This window comes from Phoca vitulina, unplaced genomic scaffold (genome assembly GCF_004348235.1).
Source record: "Phoca vitulina isolate PV1807 unplaced genomic scaffold, GSC_HSeal_1.0 scaffold28, whole genome shotgun sequence".
NCBI classification, from domain to species: domain Eukaryota; kingdom Metazoa; phylum Chordata; class Mammalia; order Carnivora; family Phocidae; genus Phoca; species Phoca vitulina.
In genome coordinates, this window is record NW_022589731.1 from 21847623 (window position 1) to 21868847 (window position 21225).

General features: G+C 46.1%; 1 protein-coding gene across 5 annotated transcripts in view; it reads right to left on the bottom strand.

The window, feature by feature from the left end:
* LOC116643982 (disintegrin and metalloproteinase domain-containing protein 12-like) overlaps positions 1-16662 on the bottom strand; it is a 583570-nt gene extending 566908 nt beyond the window's left edge. For all 5 annotated transcript variants that reach the window (XM_032423146.1, XM_032423141.1, XM_032423145.1 and 2 more), the window contains exon 1: positions 15811-16662. In XM_032423146.1, coding sequence (XP_032279037.1) covers positions 15811-16050 — 240 coding nt within the window. In that variant the 5' untranslated portion in view covers positions 16051-16662. The remainder of the gene's footprint in view (positions 1-15810) is intronic.
* Positions 16663-21225: the final 4563 nt, after the last annotated feature.

Consider the following 21225-nt stretch of genomic DNA (forward strand, 5'->3'; position numbering starts at 1 on the left):
GTTCTGCATGGAGCACTGGGTGTTATGCACAAACAATGAATCATGGAACACTATATCTAAAACTAATGATGTAATGTATGGGGATTAACATAACAATAAAAAATAAAAAAAAAAAAAGAGTTCTGGATGGAGAATTGTGGATTGGTACAACAGACATTTAATAAACTTGCCAGTCCCTGAGTTCAGCTTTTCCGTATCTAGCCCCTCATCCAGTTCCCACGAGATAGTATCTCTGCATTTTATGGATATGAACACTGGAGCATGGAGACATTCAGTAATTTGCTCTAGGTCACAGAGCTACTAAATGCCAGAGCCAAGACCCTCTCCAACTAGAACATAGTGTTCTCAACATTCCCCATATTAGCACATGTGTGTGTGTGTGCATACATGCGTGTCCATGGGTGTGCATCGCATGCGTGCATGTGTGTGTGTGTAGGGATGGTCAGGGCTTTGTAAAGCATTGAGCAAGTAAAACAGGGACCAGGTGAAGAAAAAGGAAAGAAGAGAGAAGAGCAAACAGCTGGATCTTCTCTTTAGGATGATGGGAGACACTGTTGGGATCCAAAAAAAAATAAAGAGGGCCGTTTCTGTTCAGCATCCAGTGTTGGAGATCCCACTAGAAGGCAGATAGCACGTCACAAGGAGGGTTCCGGCATGGAGTGCCAATGGGTTAACGCAGCCTCTTGGGGGCTGGAATACACTCTCTGTGGCTAATCTGGATGCATGATTGATCTTTGCCAGCATTGCATGTTTGTATTCAATCTTCTGAATTCTCTTCTGCAACAATAATTAATGTCAGAGCAGTTTATGGATCAACAGTGTATTTTCTGGTTAATGCAACCCTGCACCTATAATAACTCAAAACTGAGATTTATCACTCTGCCATGATTCCCTCTTCATGCTTCATCTCTTCATGTTTACATCTGGTTTAGCTTTTTCTAATCTAAAATAAATCAGCATGAAAAGCATTAGATTTTTCATTTAGATTCTCAATTGCCTTTTATTATGGAGATAATATCCTTTATCTGATTGCAAATGGGGGGATTGTTCCCTTGTTAGGATCTACGCAAAGATGCCCCCGTTTCTCCTTGCTTCTCCTTCACTTTTGTTGTCAAGGGTGGTGTTGGTGGGGTTCTGGTTTGAAAATAAGGCAAATCAGGATGTAAGGGGGATGCATGATTTCGATCATTCCTCCTCTTGTGAGACTCATGGAAACCAGCTTCCCCTGGCTGCCTAATGAGAAGTGGTCCACAGAGAGTTCACTCTCCGCTTTCCCACCAGGGTGACTTCAGCCCCTGTCTGTCTGCAGGTATAAATGAAAACAGCAATGACGAAGCACTTGGCTGGAGATTTCGCTGCAAACATCAGGCGTGGGGGGAAAATAATGCCATAATACGAGCACGTTAATTACCCAGTTACAAAGTCAAATTTAGCTGAACTATTTTGTATATCAAAGAGGTAGAGTTCCCCTGATTCCTTAAGTATTCCTTTCAGCATGTTCTATTATGTTTCCTATCATTTGCAACATTGTCTCCTTACTTGAAAATGTGAGCCCATGAGTCCAGAAGCTGAATCCATTTCTTGTACCAGGAATTGTTTACTGTTACTGACTACTCTCCCTGTACTTCCGAATCCACTGCCATGAAGCTACCCTGACTCTGGAACACCTCAGGAAGTTCTGAGGAATTGATTGCCCACTCCACCCTACACCTCTTAACTCAATTGCTGCCATGTTTCTTCTTTCCAAAGAACAGAAACAAAAAGGACTAGGGTATTTCCTGTTCTTTGGCTCCCCTGTTCACATGGAGCTCCTCCCCTGGGCCCCCGGGAGAAAGGCCTTAATCTCTCACACTGGTGGTTGCTGTTTGCAAGGTGGTTTTCACCTAGACCGGCAGAGAGCAATCTAAACGGGGCCCTTTCACGCCTTCTCACAATTAGAGAAGGCGATGACTTTTACTTAGTGAGAAATAGCAGAATAGGGTCCTTAATGGCCAGAATAATATCCACAGAATAATACCCACAGCTACATGACAGAGTGCTTACAACGTGCCAGGCACCATACAAAATGCTTCATGGGCATTAAGTTATCTCCATGGCAACACTAGAAGGAAGGTACCATGATACTGCCATGCTAGAGATGAGGAAACGCTATTCTTAGAGTTCTTGGTAATGATGGCATCGGTTAACAGGATGATAAACAGCTAAGCGTTACTGAGCTATTGCTATGAGCCAAGCTCTGCCCCGAGCACTTTCCATACACCGCTTTGTTCAACCCCTACAAATGCACAGGATGAAGGGAGGGGACTACTATTAACTCCACTTTGTATAGGAAGCAACTGATCCTGGATAAGGTAAAAGTTCATGCAAAGTCAGAATTCAGAAAGGGGGCAGAGTTAGGATAAGAATCTACACGTACCTGAATCAGGGCCTAAGCCCTCACCCCTCTGCTGCCCCAAGAGAACATGATCCATTTAATTAAGATGCAAGAAGTTGGGGCGCCTGGGTGGCTCAGTCGTTAAGCATCTGCCTTTGGCTCAGGTCATGATCCCAGGGTCCTGGGATCGAGCCCCACATCAGGCTCCCTGCTCAGCGGGAAGCCTGCTTCTCCCTTTCCCACTCCCCCTGCTTGTGTTCCCTCTCTCGCTGTCAAAAAATAAATAAAAATCTTTAAAAAAAAAAAAAAAAAGATGCAAAAAGTTGTAATGGAAACTTACTAGAGTCACACACACACACACAAAACTGCATACTGCATGATTTCAGTTACAGACATGCCAGACCTGGCAAAAGCCAAGTGGAAGAAAGCAGATCAGTGGCTGCTGGGGATGGAGCTGGGGGAGGGTATTGAGTACAAAGGGCACCAGAGAACTTTCTGGGTCGTGGCTATGCCCTACATCGTGATTCGGTGCCAGTTACATGACTGTATGCATTTGTCAAAACAAAATGAACTGTACACTTATAAAATGTATGAATATTAATGTATGTAAATTGCACGTAAGGCTGCATTTTTTTAAATATATCATGAACAAGCTCCAATTTAGCTTAGAGTTTCCATTCAACACAGTCAGTGAGAGAAGTAAGACAGGGCCCCTGACCTCAGAGATCTCATCATCCAGTGAAAGAGGATCGCCCTGTGCATTTGTAAACACAAGTTAGCGCAGGACCAGCTTCACAGGCGTGAGACCCAGTGGTGCTCGGGAGCATGTCCTCGGAGGGGCCACACACAGGGTTGAGGCCGCCATCTGGAATTTCTTTTAATTGTGGTAAAACATACATAGCGTAAAATTTAGCATTTTAAGTGCCTAATTCCGTAAAACCAAGTGCATTCATCATGTTGCGCGATCATCACTACTGCCTGTCTCCAGAACTTTCCCATCCCCACAAACTGCTGCTTCGTACTGTTAAGCACTCATCTCCCATTCTCCCCTCCGCACAGTGTACTTTGTCTCAGTGAATTTCACAACTCCAGGTACTTCGTGAAAGTGCAGTCAATCAACATCTGTCCTTTGGCGACTGGCTTCTCTCACTCAGCATAACACGCTCCAGGTTCGCCCACGTGGTAGGTGGGGTTTCCTTTCGCTGTGTTAGTTATGTCCTCTGATGCACACAAGGTTTTCATGCTGATGAAGTCCAATTCATCCATTTTTTTTTCTTTTGTAGCCAGTGCTCTGGTATCATCAGCTTGAATTTTAAAATAATTTTATCTTCGAACTTGTGTTTTGTACATGAAATCCCAGAGGACAGTGGAGTACACATGGGGCAGAAGACAGGTGCAAGGTGTGTGTTTGCTCCTTTCCTTGCTGCCCCAGTCACAGACAGTGCCCAGGGGCCCCTGGCTCATAGGATTCTGGTGAGCCTACCATGCGTGGACATTCAGCAAGATTCAAAGGGAATATAAGGTAAGCAAATTACATCTAGGACCAAGTAAGCCGAGTGCTCACAGCCCCAAGAGGCCACGCTCCCTGCTGGAAACAGACTTACTTCAAATGCAGAAAGAAGGCAGTGGAGTTCTGAGAAACGCGAGTGACCAAGCAACACTTTCTTACTCACGTTACATCCCTGTGGTGGCCACCTGAGTATGCCGCAAATGACCCCTCAGAAGGGGAGGGAGAGACAGGGCCCCCATAGCTCCCTTTTCTCTCAGCCCTTCCTCACCCAGCAAGAAACTGAAGGTACAGAGTGTTGGTCAAATAAGATTATATCACGGAATGAAATAAAAGTTGGAGTTGATTTTTGCAGTGTTTCCATTGTTCTAGAGAGAATGAGATACGTACAGGCATGGAGAGGATTAGCGCAATAAAAACTGTATCATTTCAGTGATTCCATATATGACTTAAATGCTTTTATATTTGTGTTAAAATGGCATTATGCAGTATAAAGATGACCATTAAAATTCACGGTAATAATTTAAGATCTTAATTTTTCTTTACTTAAGCCAACACTAAAGAACACATTAAAAACCACCAGGACAAATCAAGAGAAGACAATGGAAGGAAGGAAAGAGACACATGTGAGTACCTTGAAAGACTATTTCTCCCTGCCGTTCTAACATGAGGACCACATGTTCATTTGGCACTTGGCCCCATGAATTACATCATCAAAACTGAGAAAGTGGCCATTTATCACGGAAAGTCTTGATACTTTTGTTTTCCGTGTGCCTGGAAGCTAGCACAGGGGCACACATGCCCTGGAGATAGAACAAAGCTTTCCTGAACATCACATCAACGGTGAGGAGCAAACAATGCACATTTGAGCGCATTGCATCTCCCATATGCTCCTGGGCCCCTCTTTGCATATCCATCAGCCGAGACCCCACCCCTCTGGCACACACGGCCCAGCTCACCACCACCTGCAAAAGGTGTCCTCCAACTCCATGGAGCCAAGTGAAGCCGCTAACCTGGAACCAAGTGCCTAGAAACCAGCAGTGTCCAGAACGCATTAGTGAGGATTTGAGCACATGTGTAGCTAAAATAATGGGTTTCGTGAACTTTCTGTAACCAGAGGGCTGGATCGGAGGCATCTGAGTCCCACTAGAGAGTAACTGTTTGGGGCTGACCTGCTCACTGCTGGCTGCAGGCTGCTTTGCTGGGAAGATGCTTCTTGTCTTCAATAGAAAATGGCAAGCAATTTGTTGTCTACTTTAAGAAAATAATTCCCCCATTTGTCTTCAGCCCTATTTGTTTCTCTGACAAATTATTCTTCTTAAATTGTGGATGTTTTCCAAGATACTTATTTTTGGAGCTGTCTTAAAGTCCTTTCTGGATGAAGAAGGGATATAAATTAGAAAACCCCCGAGAGAAAATTAAATAATTTCTCTATTTGGGATTTGATTAATGAAAAGGATAATGAAACAAGGGACCTCCACTTCGGACCTTCTCTTGGGTTTCCTAAAGCCAAGGGCTGTCTGTTGATCACCGCAAATGAGGGAATCTGTAGGGAGCCCGACATAAGCATTGAATCAGAGGCAGATCCCTTGGATGCACCAAGTCAGCAACCATCACCCATCTGGCCCCAGATTTTCATCTCAAACACACCTCATGCACTTCTGTTTATCCATCCATCCACGGATGCATCCATTCACACATGTGCCCTACAATGTTCTTTTTTTTTTTTAATGTTTTATTTATTTATTCATGAGAGTCAGAGAGACAGAGAGGCAGAGGCAGAGGGAGAAGCAGGCTCCCCACCTAGCAGGGAGCCCGATGCGGGACTCGATCCCAGGACCTTGGGATCATGACCTGAGCCGAAGGCAGACGCCTAACCATCTGAGTCACCCAGGCGCCCCCCTACAATGTTCTTGAAGGTGACCTGGTCCTGGGGGCACAGTGGTGAGCTAGAGGAGATTAAGGTCACCTCTCCTTATGGACTTCCTAGACAGAGGCTCCAACCTATGTGCCTACAATTCCAAGGCCTCCTTCTATTTCCTTTTCTGCACAGATACAAAAATTTAAAATATAGTGTAGGCAGAATGCTAAGACAGCCCCCAAGCTTCCCACCCCTTGGTGCACACGTCCCATACGTTCTCTCTCCTTTTAGTGTGAGCAGAGCCTGGGAGTACAATGGGCTCTCATTTCCACAATTAAGTTACATTATCTGGCAAAAGGGTTTTGCCGGTATAACTAAGGTTGCTAATCAGTTGGTAATGAGTTAATCAAAGGGAGATTATACCAGGGAGAGCTTGGTCTGGATGTTAGATATTTTTAATTTTATATTGTCGCTTGCTGAATTTTGTTGTAATCCTTTAAATAGAGTGTTGAACATTGTTTTGGCAGGCAATTAAACTACTTGTGGGGGATTCTTTCAAGAATTGTTTCTAAAATTGTTACAGGATGGATCTAGAGTAGCCTTTACTGGAGGGCTAGTTTAGCATCCTTCCAAGGCATGACCCTTCTATACCTGACCTAATCAGGTGTGTCTCCAAAAGAAGTCAGAGAGATTCAAAGCAGCAGACTGTCTTTTGGCCATGAATAAAGCAAGCAAACATGTTGCGAACTGCCTATGGCTGGAGCCATGTGGCAAGGACCTGAGGACAGTTTCCAGGAGCTGAGAGTGCCAGCTGACAGCCACCTACAAAATGGGGACTCGGCCCTCCGACCACAAGGAACTGAATTCTAACAATAACCAGTGATGTCGGAAGAGGCCCCTGAGTCTCACAGCCTCATCTGACACCTTGATTCAGCCTAGAGAGCCTTTAGCAGAGGGGCCAGCTAACCCACACCAGGATCTCTGACCTACAAAACTGTGAAATAATAAATAGGTGTCATTTTAAGCCAATTATATGATCATTTGTTTTGCAGGAATAGAAAAATCATACAGATAGCATCTGCCAGATTGCTTTCCCCTTTTCTCCTAGCCCATCAGAGCTGCAACAATCCTACACTGAATTGATATTGTCTCAGCTATAAATAAATAAATAAGCAAACTGCCTCAGTTAATTACACAGTGTGATCACAAAGAAGCAAACATATTCCTTGCACTAGAGAACCCTGATTGATAACCCTGTGACCACCATTGGGAAACATGGAAATATATACTATTTAACACAGCTTGGGCCAAGCTTGATGATCTGGCCTCTGCTATGTACACGTACTTGACAAGCAATGCTTTGACATATGTCCCATTACCTTTGGAAATTTTTCAGCCATTATTTCTCCAAATCATTTTTCTACCCTCATCCCCTCTCCACTCTTCCTGAGACTCTAATTATATGTATGTTGGATCTCTTCATTTTGATGTTGTCCTGCAGGTCACTCAGGCTCTGTTCTCTCTCTCTCTCTGACTCTCTCTCTCCCCCTGACTCTCTCTCTCTCTCCCCATCTCCCCATCTCCCTCTTCTCTCCCTCTCCTCTTTCCCCTTTTTCTCTGTCTACTATTTAGAAATTTCACTGACCTTCTCTTCTGCAGCATCCAATTTCCTGTTAATCCCATCTAATAAAATTTCCATTTCAGATAGTGTCGTTTTTCTTCTTCTCTGTAAGTTCTATTTGGTTCATTTTTATATCAACCATATCTTTCCCCATCATGGTAATATCTTCCCTTAAACCCCTGAATTTAAAGGGAAAACAGTAGTTTTATAATAGTTTCTTATTTTTTTAAATATTATGCCTTTTTATTATGTTCAGTTAGCCACTGTATAATAACTTTTTTAAAAATCCTTGCTTTTTGATTCCATCATCACTGTCATTTATAAATCTGTTTCTATTAATCATGATTTCTCCTGGTTAAGAATCATATTTTCCTGCTCCTTTGAATGTCTAGTGAGCTTGGTCTGGATGCTAGATATTTTTAATTTTATATTATCGCTTGCTGAATTTTGTTGTAATCCTTTAAAGAGTGTTGAACATTGTTTTGGCAAGCAATTAAACTACTTGGGGGGGATTCTTTCAAGAATTGTTTCTAAGTTTCAGGATGGATCTAGAGTAGCCTTTACTAGAGGGCTAGTTTAGCATCCTTCCAAGGCATGACCCTCCTAGAATCTCTACTGAATTTACCCTCTACTCAGTGAGGTCTTTCTACTCTGGTTGGTGAGGAACTTAAGTGATCCACAGCCCTGAGTGAGCTCCGAGAATTGTTCATCTTACAGCTTCCCAGCAACCGTTCTTTCCTTGTCAGCTGTTCTTTGCCTGGCCTCATGGATTTTCACAGTACAGATGAATTTTTAGCCACAGCCAACTTCCGAAACCCTTTCTCTGCCTGGCTCCCTCCTCTCAGGAACTGTGCCCTGCAAACGCTAGCTACAATTCTAGAGACCACTGGGTTCTACTTAGCTGTGGTCTTCCTGTGCCGCTACCCAGGAGTTGCCAATCCTTCTGCCTGGGATGTCTTCTCCTTCTCCACATGTGCCCACATCCCCACCCTCCTGCTAGTCATGGAAAACTCCCAATCTTCCATGAAGAACGTGCCCAAACGTCTCCTTCCCTGCGCAGCCTTGCTGAGTCCTCTGGGCCTACAGCTCAGTGTAGACGCCCTGGCTTGGCACTCATTGGGATGGCTCCTCCCTCACCAGATGACAAGCAGGGCTAGGAACACTACCTTTTGGACCTCTGTGTCCCCAGCACCTAGCACAGTTCCTGGCACACAGTAGGTCCTTGAGAATTTTTTTTAAGTCATCTTTAATCCATCTGCTCCACCAGAGAGGGAAGAGAACACGGGACAGCACAAACAGTGGGGAGCGAGGACCCATGTGGGACCTAAGGACCCGAAGGAGGTGCCTGGCTCAAGAGCTGCGGGAAGGAAACCTTCCTGAAGCCGACGGAGAGAGCAAGTCAGAGCAGGTGTATCATGCCTCTCACCACCCGATCCTGGCACAGCTGGCTTTGTCTGCAGCCAACCCTGAAGACCCCCAGGTTCCCAGCCGCTGCTGTCAGCACAAGTGCTGTTCCCCCATCTCCCCACGCCCCAGCGCCACGCCAGAAGCCCAACCTCAGAGGAGGACACCTCTGAGATGGACCCTCCTTCTGCCCGTCCCGTGTCCCCGGGCAGCCTGCTTCAGCAATCGGGCCTCACAAAACTTTCTCTTTGGAAAAATAGGGCTCATGTGGCTCACACAGCTGTGGTGAGGATCAATGAGGCAATTCAGGGATCGAACAACAGCCCCTTTGGCTCCATCTCTATCTCTCAGCTCTCCCGGCACACAGTGGCCCAGCCACGCTCCTCTCTGACCGTGCCTCCCCTCCCCCACCCCATGCCCCCTGGCTCCAGCTTTCTCAACACAGGCCAGTCACTCGAGCTTCGTTGTCATCTGTTCCTTGGTTCATGCACTTGGAAAATATCAGTCTGGAAATTCCAGATCAGGGTTTTAGACCTGCATCAGAATCACCTGGATTTCGTGTTAAAAACAGAAATTTCTGGATCCCATCCTTCCCAGAGCCCAAGGCTCTACATTCTTAGAACGTTCTCCTAAGGATTCTAGAGGACACTGAAGTGTGAGGGCCATTCACACCTTCCTGAGGTGGTAAACTCCTTTATATCCTTGTGGATCTTCAAAGGGAGGGTGCATCTTACATGGAAAATGCCCTGTTAATACTTCCTGCCTTCACCCCAGCTTTCTCAGGCAGAAATCAGATGTGTATAAACTCACATTCTCAACAGTCCCTTGTCAAAGGTGGAATTTGCAGCTGACCACAGGAACTAGGTGGGTTCTGAGCAGAAACTGTGCATTCAGCTCAGGGCCAATTTGCTGACTAATGTCTGAGTTGCTTGGGGAATGGGGATTACCCTGAGCCAAGAGCAAAGAAGGTCACAGGTTCCTGTCCCTTGGCAGTCTGAGTGTGGGGAAGGGGGAATAGGGATGTTCACCCCAATCTAAACAAGACTGCATGCCCAGGAGCAGCATCCTTAAAGCCCTGGTTACAATTAGTCTGGCCCCAGGGGCCACGTCTCTGTGCCACGGCCTTGGGGCAGGGTTGGGTATGGCAGAAAAAGACATATTGGAACTTGAACAGCAAAAACACTTTTATGAGATGCTGCCTCTCTGCCCTTTCTAGAGATTACCTCTCTTCATCCCTGCAGCAAACCCAAGAGGTAGATACCATCATGGTTCACATGAACACAGATGGGGAAACTAAGGCTCAAAGTGGTCAAGAAACTTTCCAAGGTCGCTCACCTAGCAAGACCCCAGAAAGACTCAACCCACTGCCCTCACACTTAGCCACATCACCACTGGTCACCTTCCATCGCCCCTCCCTTGCTTTGGCTGAAATGGGGACGTGGGTCCCCCACCCATGCCCAACATCCTGATGGACACTAGCTGCAACTGTGTCAGCTAGATCTCAAGAGACCGTAAGTGTTCTGGACCGAACTGCAGGTCACCTATAACAGAACATTCATAGTGCAGCTAATCTGGAGACCTCGATCACCAGATGTGCCTCCAGATGCAACAAAACCAGTTTCAGCCCTCTGACCCTTTGCACCTCGAGAACCTTGCCCTCTGACATCCAGCCTCCCACTGATACAGGCCGGGAGGGGCTGGAAGAATGTGGCCAGTGAGCAGCACTGAGACCCAAGAGTGGTTGTTTCATCTTTTGCCTCTTGCATTTCCCTCCTCCTGCATTTGCACAGAGACTAGTAGCCACTATCAGGGGAGGCGAATGGTGCTTCCAGGAGGAGCACCGAGGACACGCTCGGGCAGGAAGCAGGTCCCGGGATGAGGCAGAGGCTCCTGATCTGCCCATGGGGTGCCAAAGCTAATTGGAATGTTTATGGTCCTTGACCAAATGGCCTTTTCTCAACCCTTTGTGCATGGGATACTCGCTGCCTTCACGGCAACCGGAGCCCCCAGCTTATCTGGCAGAAGCCTCGAGTGGACGCGAAGACTTCAGGAAGAAACAGGAGACAGTGAAGACTGATCTGGCTACACCTCTCCAGCTTGGTTTGGAAATGGGTAAATCACCCTGCATCTTTTGATAACTGTGAGAAGAAAGGGAACATTTGTTTTACTTCCTGTTTGGTCTCCTTGACTTCTTCATTCCCCAAATAAAGTTATCTCAAAGCCCAAGCACTTAAAACCTGAGTACTTTCATTTCGTATGACCTAAGGGCTCACCCCAACCACAGGAAGACATCCAGTAAAGCTCAAAGTGGCATCTCTCCACCTGGTGGGACATCAAACCCACCCAGGGAGGCACTTCTCCTTCCAGCTACGATGGAGCGGACAGATGAAAGCTAGGAAGCAATGGTGTCCAGACACCAGATGGAAAGCAACGGGGGTCTGCAATCCTGGACGGAGGGGGCATGAGAGAAGGGAGCCCTACAATTGTCCCCACCTCGAGGCAGTTTCCAGGCTGCAGAGCACGAAGGGGAAGCTCGAGAGAGCCTCGTGTCTCACTGAGCAGAGGAGGCAAAGATCAGGACTCAGAGAAACTGAGACAGCTAGAATTTGGGGCTAACTACTGAAGAGGAGTGAACTACAAGGAAAAAGAGTTCTAGCAACCAGCAATGGGTCCCTCCAGTCTTCGGCTGAAAACTGATTTTCACATGCTTAAGAGAAAACTACATAAAACCAGAGAAAGAACTACCAGAAAGTAGTAGGACAGACACATCTGGGACCCTACCCAGAGCTGGAAACAGTTCACGTTCCCACTGGCCCTGGTGAAAAGATCGCGCATACATGGGGCATTAAGTAGAGTCCTCGCAAGGGTCATGCCTCTACAGTGGGGCTAAATTAGCCCTAGACCAGGGCTTCTCAGCCTCCACATGGTGAACATTCCAGGCTGGGTAATTCTTTGTTAGTGGTGGCAGAAGACTGCCCTGAACACAGCAGTACATTTACCAGCATCCCTGGCCTCTCCTCAGCAGGGACCAGTAACATCTTCCCCAAACTGTCACAACCAAAATGTCTCCAGACTTTACCAAATACCATCTGGGGCCGAAATCATCATTTATTGGGGACCAATACCCTAGACTATAGTGTGCTGAAAAGTCAGCCTCAAAAGGATCAGACCATTTTCAGTAACTTCCCCTCATGTCAGAACAAAGCTCAGTGCTCTTTAAATGAATACAACAAAATCACACATCTGCTCTGGGTCCCGATAGCCTTGGCTGGGCTGTAGGCATACGTTCACCAAAAGTTCACCATAAGGAAACAACCCAAACACCCACTGACAGAGGAACAGATTTTTTTAAATGTAGTATATACATGGAATGGAATATTATTCAGGCTTAAAAATGAAGAAAATCCTACCATTTGTGACAATAAGGATGAAGCAGGAGGACATTACATTCAGTGGAATAAACCTATCATAAAAGGACAAACATTGCATGATTCCACTTATATGGGGTAGCTAAGCTAGTCAAAAATCATAGAAGCAAAAAATAGAACGGTGGTTGCCAGGTGCTGGGGAAGGAGAAATGGGGAAGTGCTGCTCAGCGGGTATAAAGCTGCAGTTATGTAAGATTAACAAGTCCAAGCTCTGCCATACAACACAACACCATGAGATTACACACTTTAAAGTATGTTAAAAGGGGGTGCCTGGGTGGCTCAGTTGGTTAAGCGACTGCCTTCGGCTCAGGTCATGATCCCGGAGTCCTGGGATCGAGTCCCACACCGGGCTCCCGGCTGGGCAGGGAGCCTGCTTCTCTCTCTGACCCTCCCCTCTCTCATGCTGTTTCTCTCTCTCTCTCTCTCAAATAAAATAAAATCTTTAAAAAAAAAAAAAAAAAAGTATGTTAAGAGAACAGATCTCATGTTAAGTGTTCTTACCAACAAAAAACAAACAAAAGAGTAACATGCACAGAACACAGGAGATGTTTAGAGGTGATGGATATGTGTAGAACCTTGACTGTGGTGATTATATCACGGTTATGTGCATATGTCCAAACTCATCAAAATGTATACATTAAATGTGTGCAATTTTTGCATATCAGAAAAATAAAAAATAACAGTTTGCCATGATTCTTACAGTCAGGGAGAATTAAGCATCACTGCCAAATCCAAAAAAAAAAAAAAAAGATGAGTAGGAAGGAAAGGTAAAAATGATAGAAGTTTTGGAAAATCTTAAAAAGCACAGCCACAAGACGATTATCACATACAGAAACTTTCTCTGGCTCATCTAATGATTAAATGTATTAGAAACTACCTAATAGAAGATGGATGGATGAGATTTGACTTGCATGCCCCAGCCTGTGCTTATCATCCGAAAGTTCTCAACAATCAATTAGGAGATGCTGGCTCATATTCACACCCTGAGAGATGCCGGCACATCTCTGAACTCCACGTGGTTTCCCTCCCTAAGGTGGAAACCATCCTGCTCAGCTTTAGAAGGACTCTAGGGATGTGGCCCTGCTACACATGCCAATGTGGACAGCAGCCAGAACTCAAACCAAGACCCATTACTTGATTCTGGCTATTTTTATGTCTGAAGTTTATCAGATATCTATGCGGGGAAAGAAAGGCCCTTCACATACTGTGTTTTTAATAGTTTGGGGCAGTTTAGAGTCAGCAGGAATCAAGGCTTTGCAGACAAGGATCTTCAGCACCCTAGCCACCATCTGCCTCCCATCCTACTTATATTTCAGACAACAGGTCTGCTGTCCTTTTAAAGGTCTGCCATTCCTTCCTATTAAAAGGCAATTTAAGTGAGGGAATGAGTGTGGCTGGACCATCCCTGAGACAGAGTTAGGGACGCTTATGTCAGATGAGAGGTACCTCCTCCAAGCAATAACACAGCCCAGGACTAAGGCCACAGTTTTAGAGAAATGCCAGTTTTAGACATTAAACAACTCAAGTGGATTTGTAGGTCCTCATGGTAGGGACTTGAAATCCATAAGGTTTTTACAAGAAACAAAATTTCCAAAACTCACTTTCACTGGAGAACCAGCTAGTTTCTTGAACTTAGTACCTTTGTGCACTGAGAGTTCACTTTAGTGACCTTGTTCATTTCTCACCCCATCAGGTACTTTATGGTTACAGCCCAGGCAGGTTAACCCATGGTCTTAGAGCTAGTGAGAGAAAAGGAATCACCAGGGCCAAGTCTAACGGGGCCCCCGAGGCTGTTAATTGGGCTCTATCATCAGTTCAGCTTGGAAATTGAGCAGGGGAGTTGACTTCTTCCTGGAATTCCTAATCTAAATGGTGCTGACATGCCCCAGTGGGAATAATATGAACAGCTCAATGGATATGGAATATTTTAAATTCTGAAATGTTTGCTTCTAAAAGAGCGGAGCTCAGAAGTAAGAAGGACAGGAGGCACAGATCCATGTTGGTTTTCAAACTTGGCCTGCCCTTGAGCAAAATGGGCCCTGCCTAGACCACTTCCCAAATCACAGACACAGTGAGGACTGTCCAGCTGAGGGCCTGATTGCTGTGGGAGGCTATCAGACGGATTTTAACATAAGAATTAAGACTCTAGTTAGAATTAAGACTACTATCAAGCAGCAGGGACCCAACTTCCCCTTGTTGATTATAACTGGTAATTGGGGGACGGGGCCACACACAAAAATAGTGGCAGCTGTGACTATCAGCTTACTTAAAGCTTTTGACAATCTCCTGCAAAGATGCACTTTTCCACAATGCCACCTTCAGTGTTGCTATAGGAATAAATGAAGTTTTATTCATAAAAAAAGGGGGGGACCACAAGAGCTGCTCTTTGTCATTTAAGGTTTAAATTGGAGCCACGAACACTTCTGTAAAATGCAAGATGGTATAATTCGACAAGTTTTTCTCTCTCGGGAGGATCGAAAACTAACCTGAATGGAAATTATACGATGATAAATTCTGTCCCCATCCGATTAATTACTTGTGAATAATATCTCTGGTTTCTTTCAATTATATTCTAATTGCACACCTTTTGCTCTGGTTGATTGGGCAATGAACTAATGAACAATTATTACTGAATTTAATTAACACCATTATTCCTGTGGCCTTTATATCTCTGTTGTGAACATGGAAATTCACAATCCCAGGGCTGGAACTGGAAGAAGCCAGCCTTGAACCCTGCAGAACAGGTTCTCACACTGTCCTGGAATAAGGAAGCTCAGGGTGGGGAACAAAAGATCTGGAGTCTTTGCCAACATTCATGCAAAGGTCCGAACAACAGCATCAACATTCAGAAAGGTTACCATTTCAAAAACATTGGTAATTTACACGTTACATTTTTCAAAAGCGACAGGTAAGTGAGCTACATAGGAGTCAATTACAATGACATTCATAATTTATTCCATGTACAATAAAGAGCTGATCAGATTTCATGCATGTTTACTCTCTGAAAGAGAACTGCTTGTGGCTAAGACTAGTTGCAGAATACAAATATGTCTGAGTGATGTGTTTATCTCACTTTGACATTCTAAACTCCAAAGTTCTCCTCTTTTCTCCCCCCACAAAGTAGCTTCTGTTTAAAAATTAGAACTCACTCGCAATAAAGAAAAGGCCATTCTTACAGGCCTAGCTTATTTTAATTCAATCAAGGCAAGTCATAGATAATTTTTCTACATAACATGTCAGGAAACAAATGGGAATTTGTTTTTTAAAGACAGATGATTACAAACTTACAGAGCTAGGAAGATTTAACTGGCAGAAACATACTGCCGTTTCTAACTGGATACAAATTAACTGGGTAGTCACTATTAAATGTTTGCAACCACAGATGTGTGTCACGTGTAAATGACATTTATCCGATAGGTTTCCCCCTTCCCATATTTCAAAAACTGAGAGAAGAGATGAAAACGTCCTTTCTAAATTTGTTGGGGGAACACTACAAACAGATGATTAATTTATTAGACCGGATAAAACACCTGAACGGTCTGTCTGATGAGGAGTACCTCTGTTTCTCCGAATTAGGTTATGTGCCCACTGGTTCCCACCCGGGTTCGGCCATACCTCGTGTCGGCTGGCTGTCTGCTCAGCTGTCTTCAGGCCTTGACACATATGGATGATGCAAACTTTGGCTCTTCTCTGGGAGGGGAACCAGTTACTCTTCACGAAATCCATGACCATCACATGGTTTTTCAACTCGGTGCTAAATGTTTTTATCTGGAAAGTCCGGTGCACAGCTGTTTTCGTGTGGTGGGAAGTGCACCCCTCTGGATGAGTTTTCGTAGGAATGCCGGAGTGCCGCATGATCCTCGGAATCTTGTGACTTCAGTTAGTGAGCCCGGCAGACACAATTTTCTTTGTTTAATCCAGGTATTGAGTGCAGCAGGAGGGACTTGGGAAGGGCCCTAGCTAGGACCTTGCCTGGTAGTTTCCAAGTCCAGAGCTGGTTTTCCCAGATCCCAGCGGCCAGGCGGGCAGGATGTGTATATGGAAACCTCAGGGATGACCTTTAGGTGCCTTAAAAATACTCTGTCTGGCAGCTGTCCATCCGTCCCCAGCGCTTCTACCTGTGTTCTCAGGTCACTCGAAGTCATCTCTGATTTCAAAGACACATTTCTCTTTCCCGCTGTATTCAAGTTCTGCATGCGGGGTTTGCCGGTGACAGCGAGGGTCAATACGTTCTCAGTGTCAGACCCCTCAAATCCAGATGAATTATTTACTGGGCTGTACAAAGGAGCCAGGAGTGATCAATGCCTGTGGGTTTTAGAATTCCTGCTTTTTCTTGCCAGGACTGAAAGGAGCGAGTGCAGACTCCCACCGACACAAAGAGTGACCTCAGCCTTGGAGAAGATAAGAAACACATTCAAGTGAAGAAGAGAGCCCGGCACAAAAGGCATACTGGCTGCAAGCAGGCATGGAAAGCAGGGCTCTGTTGGGAAGCGCTGTGTCCAAGGGGTGGGGGTGGGGGGGACACACTAGCTTAGTGATGGCTCTGGTCTCAAGCCAACCATGCCAAGTCCCATCACCACCCTGAGCCTCAGTCTCCCATGAGGAAAATTGGAATAATCGTACCTGCCACTCACAAGGACGTCGGGAAGACCAGGTAAGCTAAATAGTGAGGAAAGAGCTGTGTGTCACATGGTCACATAGGCATCATTTCCAAAGTATGGTTGCATGTTTTCTGCCCAAGTTACTTCCCACAGTTCTCCTGATGCTCATAATGTAGTGGGGATGTACACGATGCTGAGACTCACTGGCTCGCGAATCATTTGGAAATGCAGGTGCATGATGTGCTCCTATTCATTTCATTTCACATTTTGGTACCATTTCTGTTAACCCAGTAATTTAGAGGGTGAAAATTACAAGCCTTGGATCAAGGGTTGGGCCAGGAGAAAGCTGATGACAAGCACGGTGGCTGTGTTCTGAGTCCTCACACAGCACTCTCCTCTGCGGATGACTCCCTCTTGGCTTTCAGCACAGATGCCCCTTGAACAATCCTCCTGCCCCACTCGAAAGCTACGGGAGGGAGGCTAAATGAGGAACTCTAATGCGAAACAGAACCATGGTCCCTGGCCCAGAACCACCCCCTCCTGCTGTAGACAGCAGCTAAGACTTAGACTGGGAATGTTGAATTCCACCTTTTGAGGCAATGGGAATGTTGAAGCTGAGAACGAAAACAAAGGAGAGGGAAAGACTTCAGAGATAATTTAGGCCAATATTCTCATTTGAGTGTTCAGACATGAGGCCCATAGTCATTCTCTGTGATCCACAGTGACGTGGGGCTTGCTGTTCCTTAAGCAGAACACTGTCGGTTCTCCCTGTGGTTCTCTCAGGATGTTAAGGACATTGTCAAGACCCAACTGATGGCAGCATGGTTCCCATGGGAAGGGCAACACACCAAGATTCAAGCCTGAGAGCCATGCTGGACACTCCCCAGTGAGTTACACCATGGAGCACCATCTTCAATTTGGAAGCTCCATGATAAAGACCACAGGGAAGAAATTTGAGCAATAAAGAAATAAAATTAAACAAGGACAGCAAGGGAAGAGAGTAACCACTTGGCTCTTTGGGGGCTGTGAAGGCCATTCCCTATGTCCAGACAGTCACCATTTGAACCAGCTCCTGCTGATGCCTGTCTCCACCTAGCAGTTCCTTCAAGGAAGGAAGGAAGGAGGGAGGGAGGGAGGGTCTTTCCTATCAGCACAGCACACCAAAGGACGGTGTGAAATGCAGGACCCATGGAACAGCCCATCCCACTGCATTGAGACCAGCGGTGAAAGGTTCACTGATTGTTGGCTGACCGCTGGTGACAGCCACGAATCATGGGCAGCATCAGCCACAGTGGCTGTGCAGACTCCAAAGGTCACCGAGGCTGTAGGTGGCTCTTCTCTCCCCCAAGGCCACAGGCAGGATCTGGGCTCCAACCAGCCCTTGCAGCCACAAGAGAAAGCAGTAGTGTGACCTTGCATAGGTTTCCATAATTCTTGGACCTTAGCCCCAGAAGGAAACCTCAGGACTGTCAGATCCAATCCCGCATCACGAGGAGCAGGACGCAGAGGCCCAGGGGGAAGGAAAGAGCGCAGCTTGGGGGCAGGCGCCCAAACTAGCATGTGATTACAGACAAGCCCCTTCCCGTCAGCCTTCAGTTCCTTTGCCACCAAGCCCCTGGCTGCTCCGTGTTGGGCCTGTTGATCCAGGATGTATGTGGACGGAGCAGAGAGCAGCCCCCTGCCCAGGGCAGGCCTCCCCAGGAAAGGCAGCAGACCCTTTGCGGATGGAAGCCTCCTCCTGACTGGGCCGCTGAGGAGGGCTCGAGGGCAGGCTCACACCCCCTGTCCAACCTTGCAACCAGCGCTCCTCATTCTCAGTGGGGCCCCCCCACCCCCCATAGTCCAGTCACTGCACCGCCCAAGCTCAGCCTCCAAGTCAGAAGTCCCTGCTCCCTTGGGCACTCGCAGCGCTGGCCCTGCAATCTCGGGTGAACTGCAAACCACCCTCTGCCTCAGTGTCCCCATCTGTTTAAGAGGATGACAACAGGACCTTGCCTCATCTTCTGGGAAGATGGAAGGAGCTGGAACACGTAAAGGGCTTGGGACAGACCAGCGCTGGACATGTGCTCGATAAACACCAGCTGCAGTCACCCTAAAAGGGCAAGCACTCTTACAGCAGTCAGCTCCCTGACACATTATTTTATAAGGCAGGAACACTGTTCAGGGGAAACAGGAACTGAACTGGACACCTGAGACCTGAATGCTAGGACTCCCTCCCCCATGCAGTGGGGCCCAGAACGGGGGTGGGGGCCTGCCTTCATGCACTCGGGTGCAGCATGGAGACAGCACCCCCAGGGCCGACCGGTGTGACACTGTGCTAGGTAGTCAGAGTATGTGGAACAGTTATAAAGTGTATCTTTTTAAAAACTATTCAAATGCACGTATCTATTTAAAAATTATTTTAATGCCAGATACAAACAAAACAAAACAAAACAAAAACCCAGTGGAAGGAGGAAGTACTAGGCATGAATCCACATTAAGCTAATTCTCACCCAAAGACAAAAAGCCGGTCACATCTACCATCACAAGAGAATGACTTCGGACACTGTGATGCCATCTCCTGAGCCCATATTACCCAAGGACACTGAATGCTGTTCTGTGAATTCTCCGCCCAACCTCCACCCCATGGGAGCTGGCCTGTCTTACAAGAACACCTCGTCTCTGACCCCAGTTGGCTCACTCCAAGGTGTGCACCCAGCCGGAACAGGGCCAGTCAGAGTCCATCCTGGAGAACCTCGGGCCCTGGGACTGAGCAAGAGTGGTGGCGGAGAGCACAAGATGGCGCACGCGGGGCACCGTTGGTGGAGGGGGCAGCTGTCACAGAGACTGGCACTGGGAGCATCCTGATGGCTCTGGAGCCCTGGTTCCTGCCTATGGGTTCAATGAGAGACTCTAGTCTCTTCCTACTACTTCCTCCTATAGGCTTAAGCTATTTGAATTGAGTTTCTGTCACTTGGAACCAACAGAGTTTGGACTAAGTCCTTGAAAATTAAGTTGTGTATTAAACAAACACATATAAAATACTTGTGTGCGGCAGGCATTGCCAGACACACAGATGAAACTCACATCATTCTTGCGAGGTGTTCGCCGCTCAGCAGTGGGACAGACACTTGGACAAGCAGCTCCTCACAGCCCAGTGAGTGCTTTCTATGACGGAGGTTTGCACCAAGCTGATGCCGACCTCGAGAAACCATCGTGCAGGAAAAGATAGCACACGGAGTCTTGAAGGATAAGGGGTGTGCTGCCAGGCCCCTGTGGCTGGACAAAAGTCACCTGCAGGGTGTCACTTTTCACTCTCTGTTCACACATTTCATTACAAAGCACAGGGCCAAAAATGGGGAAGCACTAACCGAAACCATATTTACTGCAAATAATCATCACTCCACAGAAAACAACTTTCTGAATCCTTTGCTGTTTTTTTCTTACACCAAATAACTCAGTCAACTATAAAAGTTAGGTCTCTGACCTTATTAATGTCCTGCAGAAATTCTATTTAATTTCCCTAAATTGGTCCCTAGGGTGGCTGACTAAAACTGTAACCTTGTTAGCAATTGCTATCCAATGACACCAAATCAACATAAAGGAGGTTTGAATGTGTTTAGTGTTGAAATATATGTGAAATTAATCTCTTATTTCTCCCTTGCCCCTGATACAACATGCAGGGCTGCATAGGATGCGCAGTGAAGTATTTAAATAATGAATTATTCAAAAAGAAAAGGAACTGCAGGTACCTGATGCCAGAAATCCATGCCTGTGAATTCTTAATCTGTTCTCCAATGGGATTAGCATTTACGACTATGAAAGATGTCCTAATTATGCAGAGTTTCAGAGTTGATTTTCTGCAGGGCCTGCGCAGATCTAAAAAGCATTAGGCAACAATAAAACCGGATGACTATGAATTTCTGAATTCATAATTTGGTTTTCCTTTCGAGGGAAATGGCATTTTTATTTATGGGTGCTTCACTCATCAGGTGGAAGCTGAAGCTTTCTCTCTCTTCTCAAAGGCACCGTGCTCGCTCTAAGTGCATCTAACCAGCAGCCTCTCAAAACAGATGTGTGGAATTCACAGGACTGTCGCATTAGGTCTGATGCAATGTCGGTCTCCTCCTCTTTCTCCCCCCCCACCCCTGCTGGGATTCTAGGACAAAACAGAAGGCTGACAATGGCTGATCATGGGATCTTACACCTTTTAACCCAGTTAGGAAGGGAATGCCAGTTTGCTCGATGAACGTTATTGCCTTGTCAGTCACTCAGCTGTGCTGGACTATCACCCTGGTTATAGTGATGGAAAAGGTGTAATCATTTCCGTGATCAGTTACAGGTGCTCAATAAATATTTGTTCGGTGGATGAATGAAATGAAAAGGTATCAGCTGTCTTTTCTTATAGGCATGCCTTTTCCTTGTCTTTCAATGGAAAACTTCTTTTTCT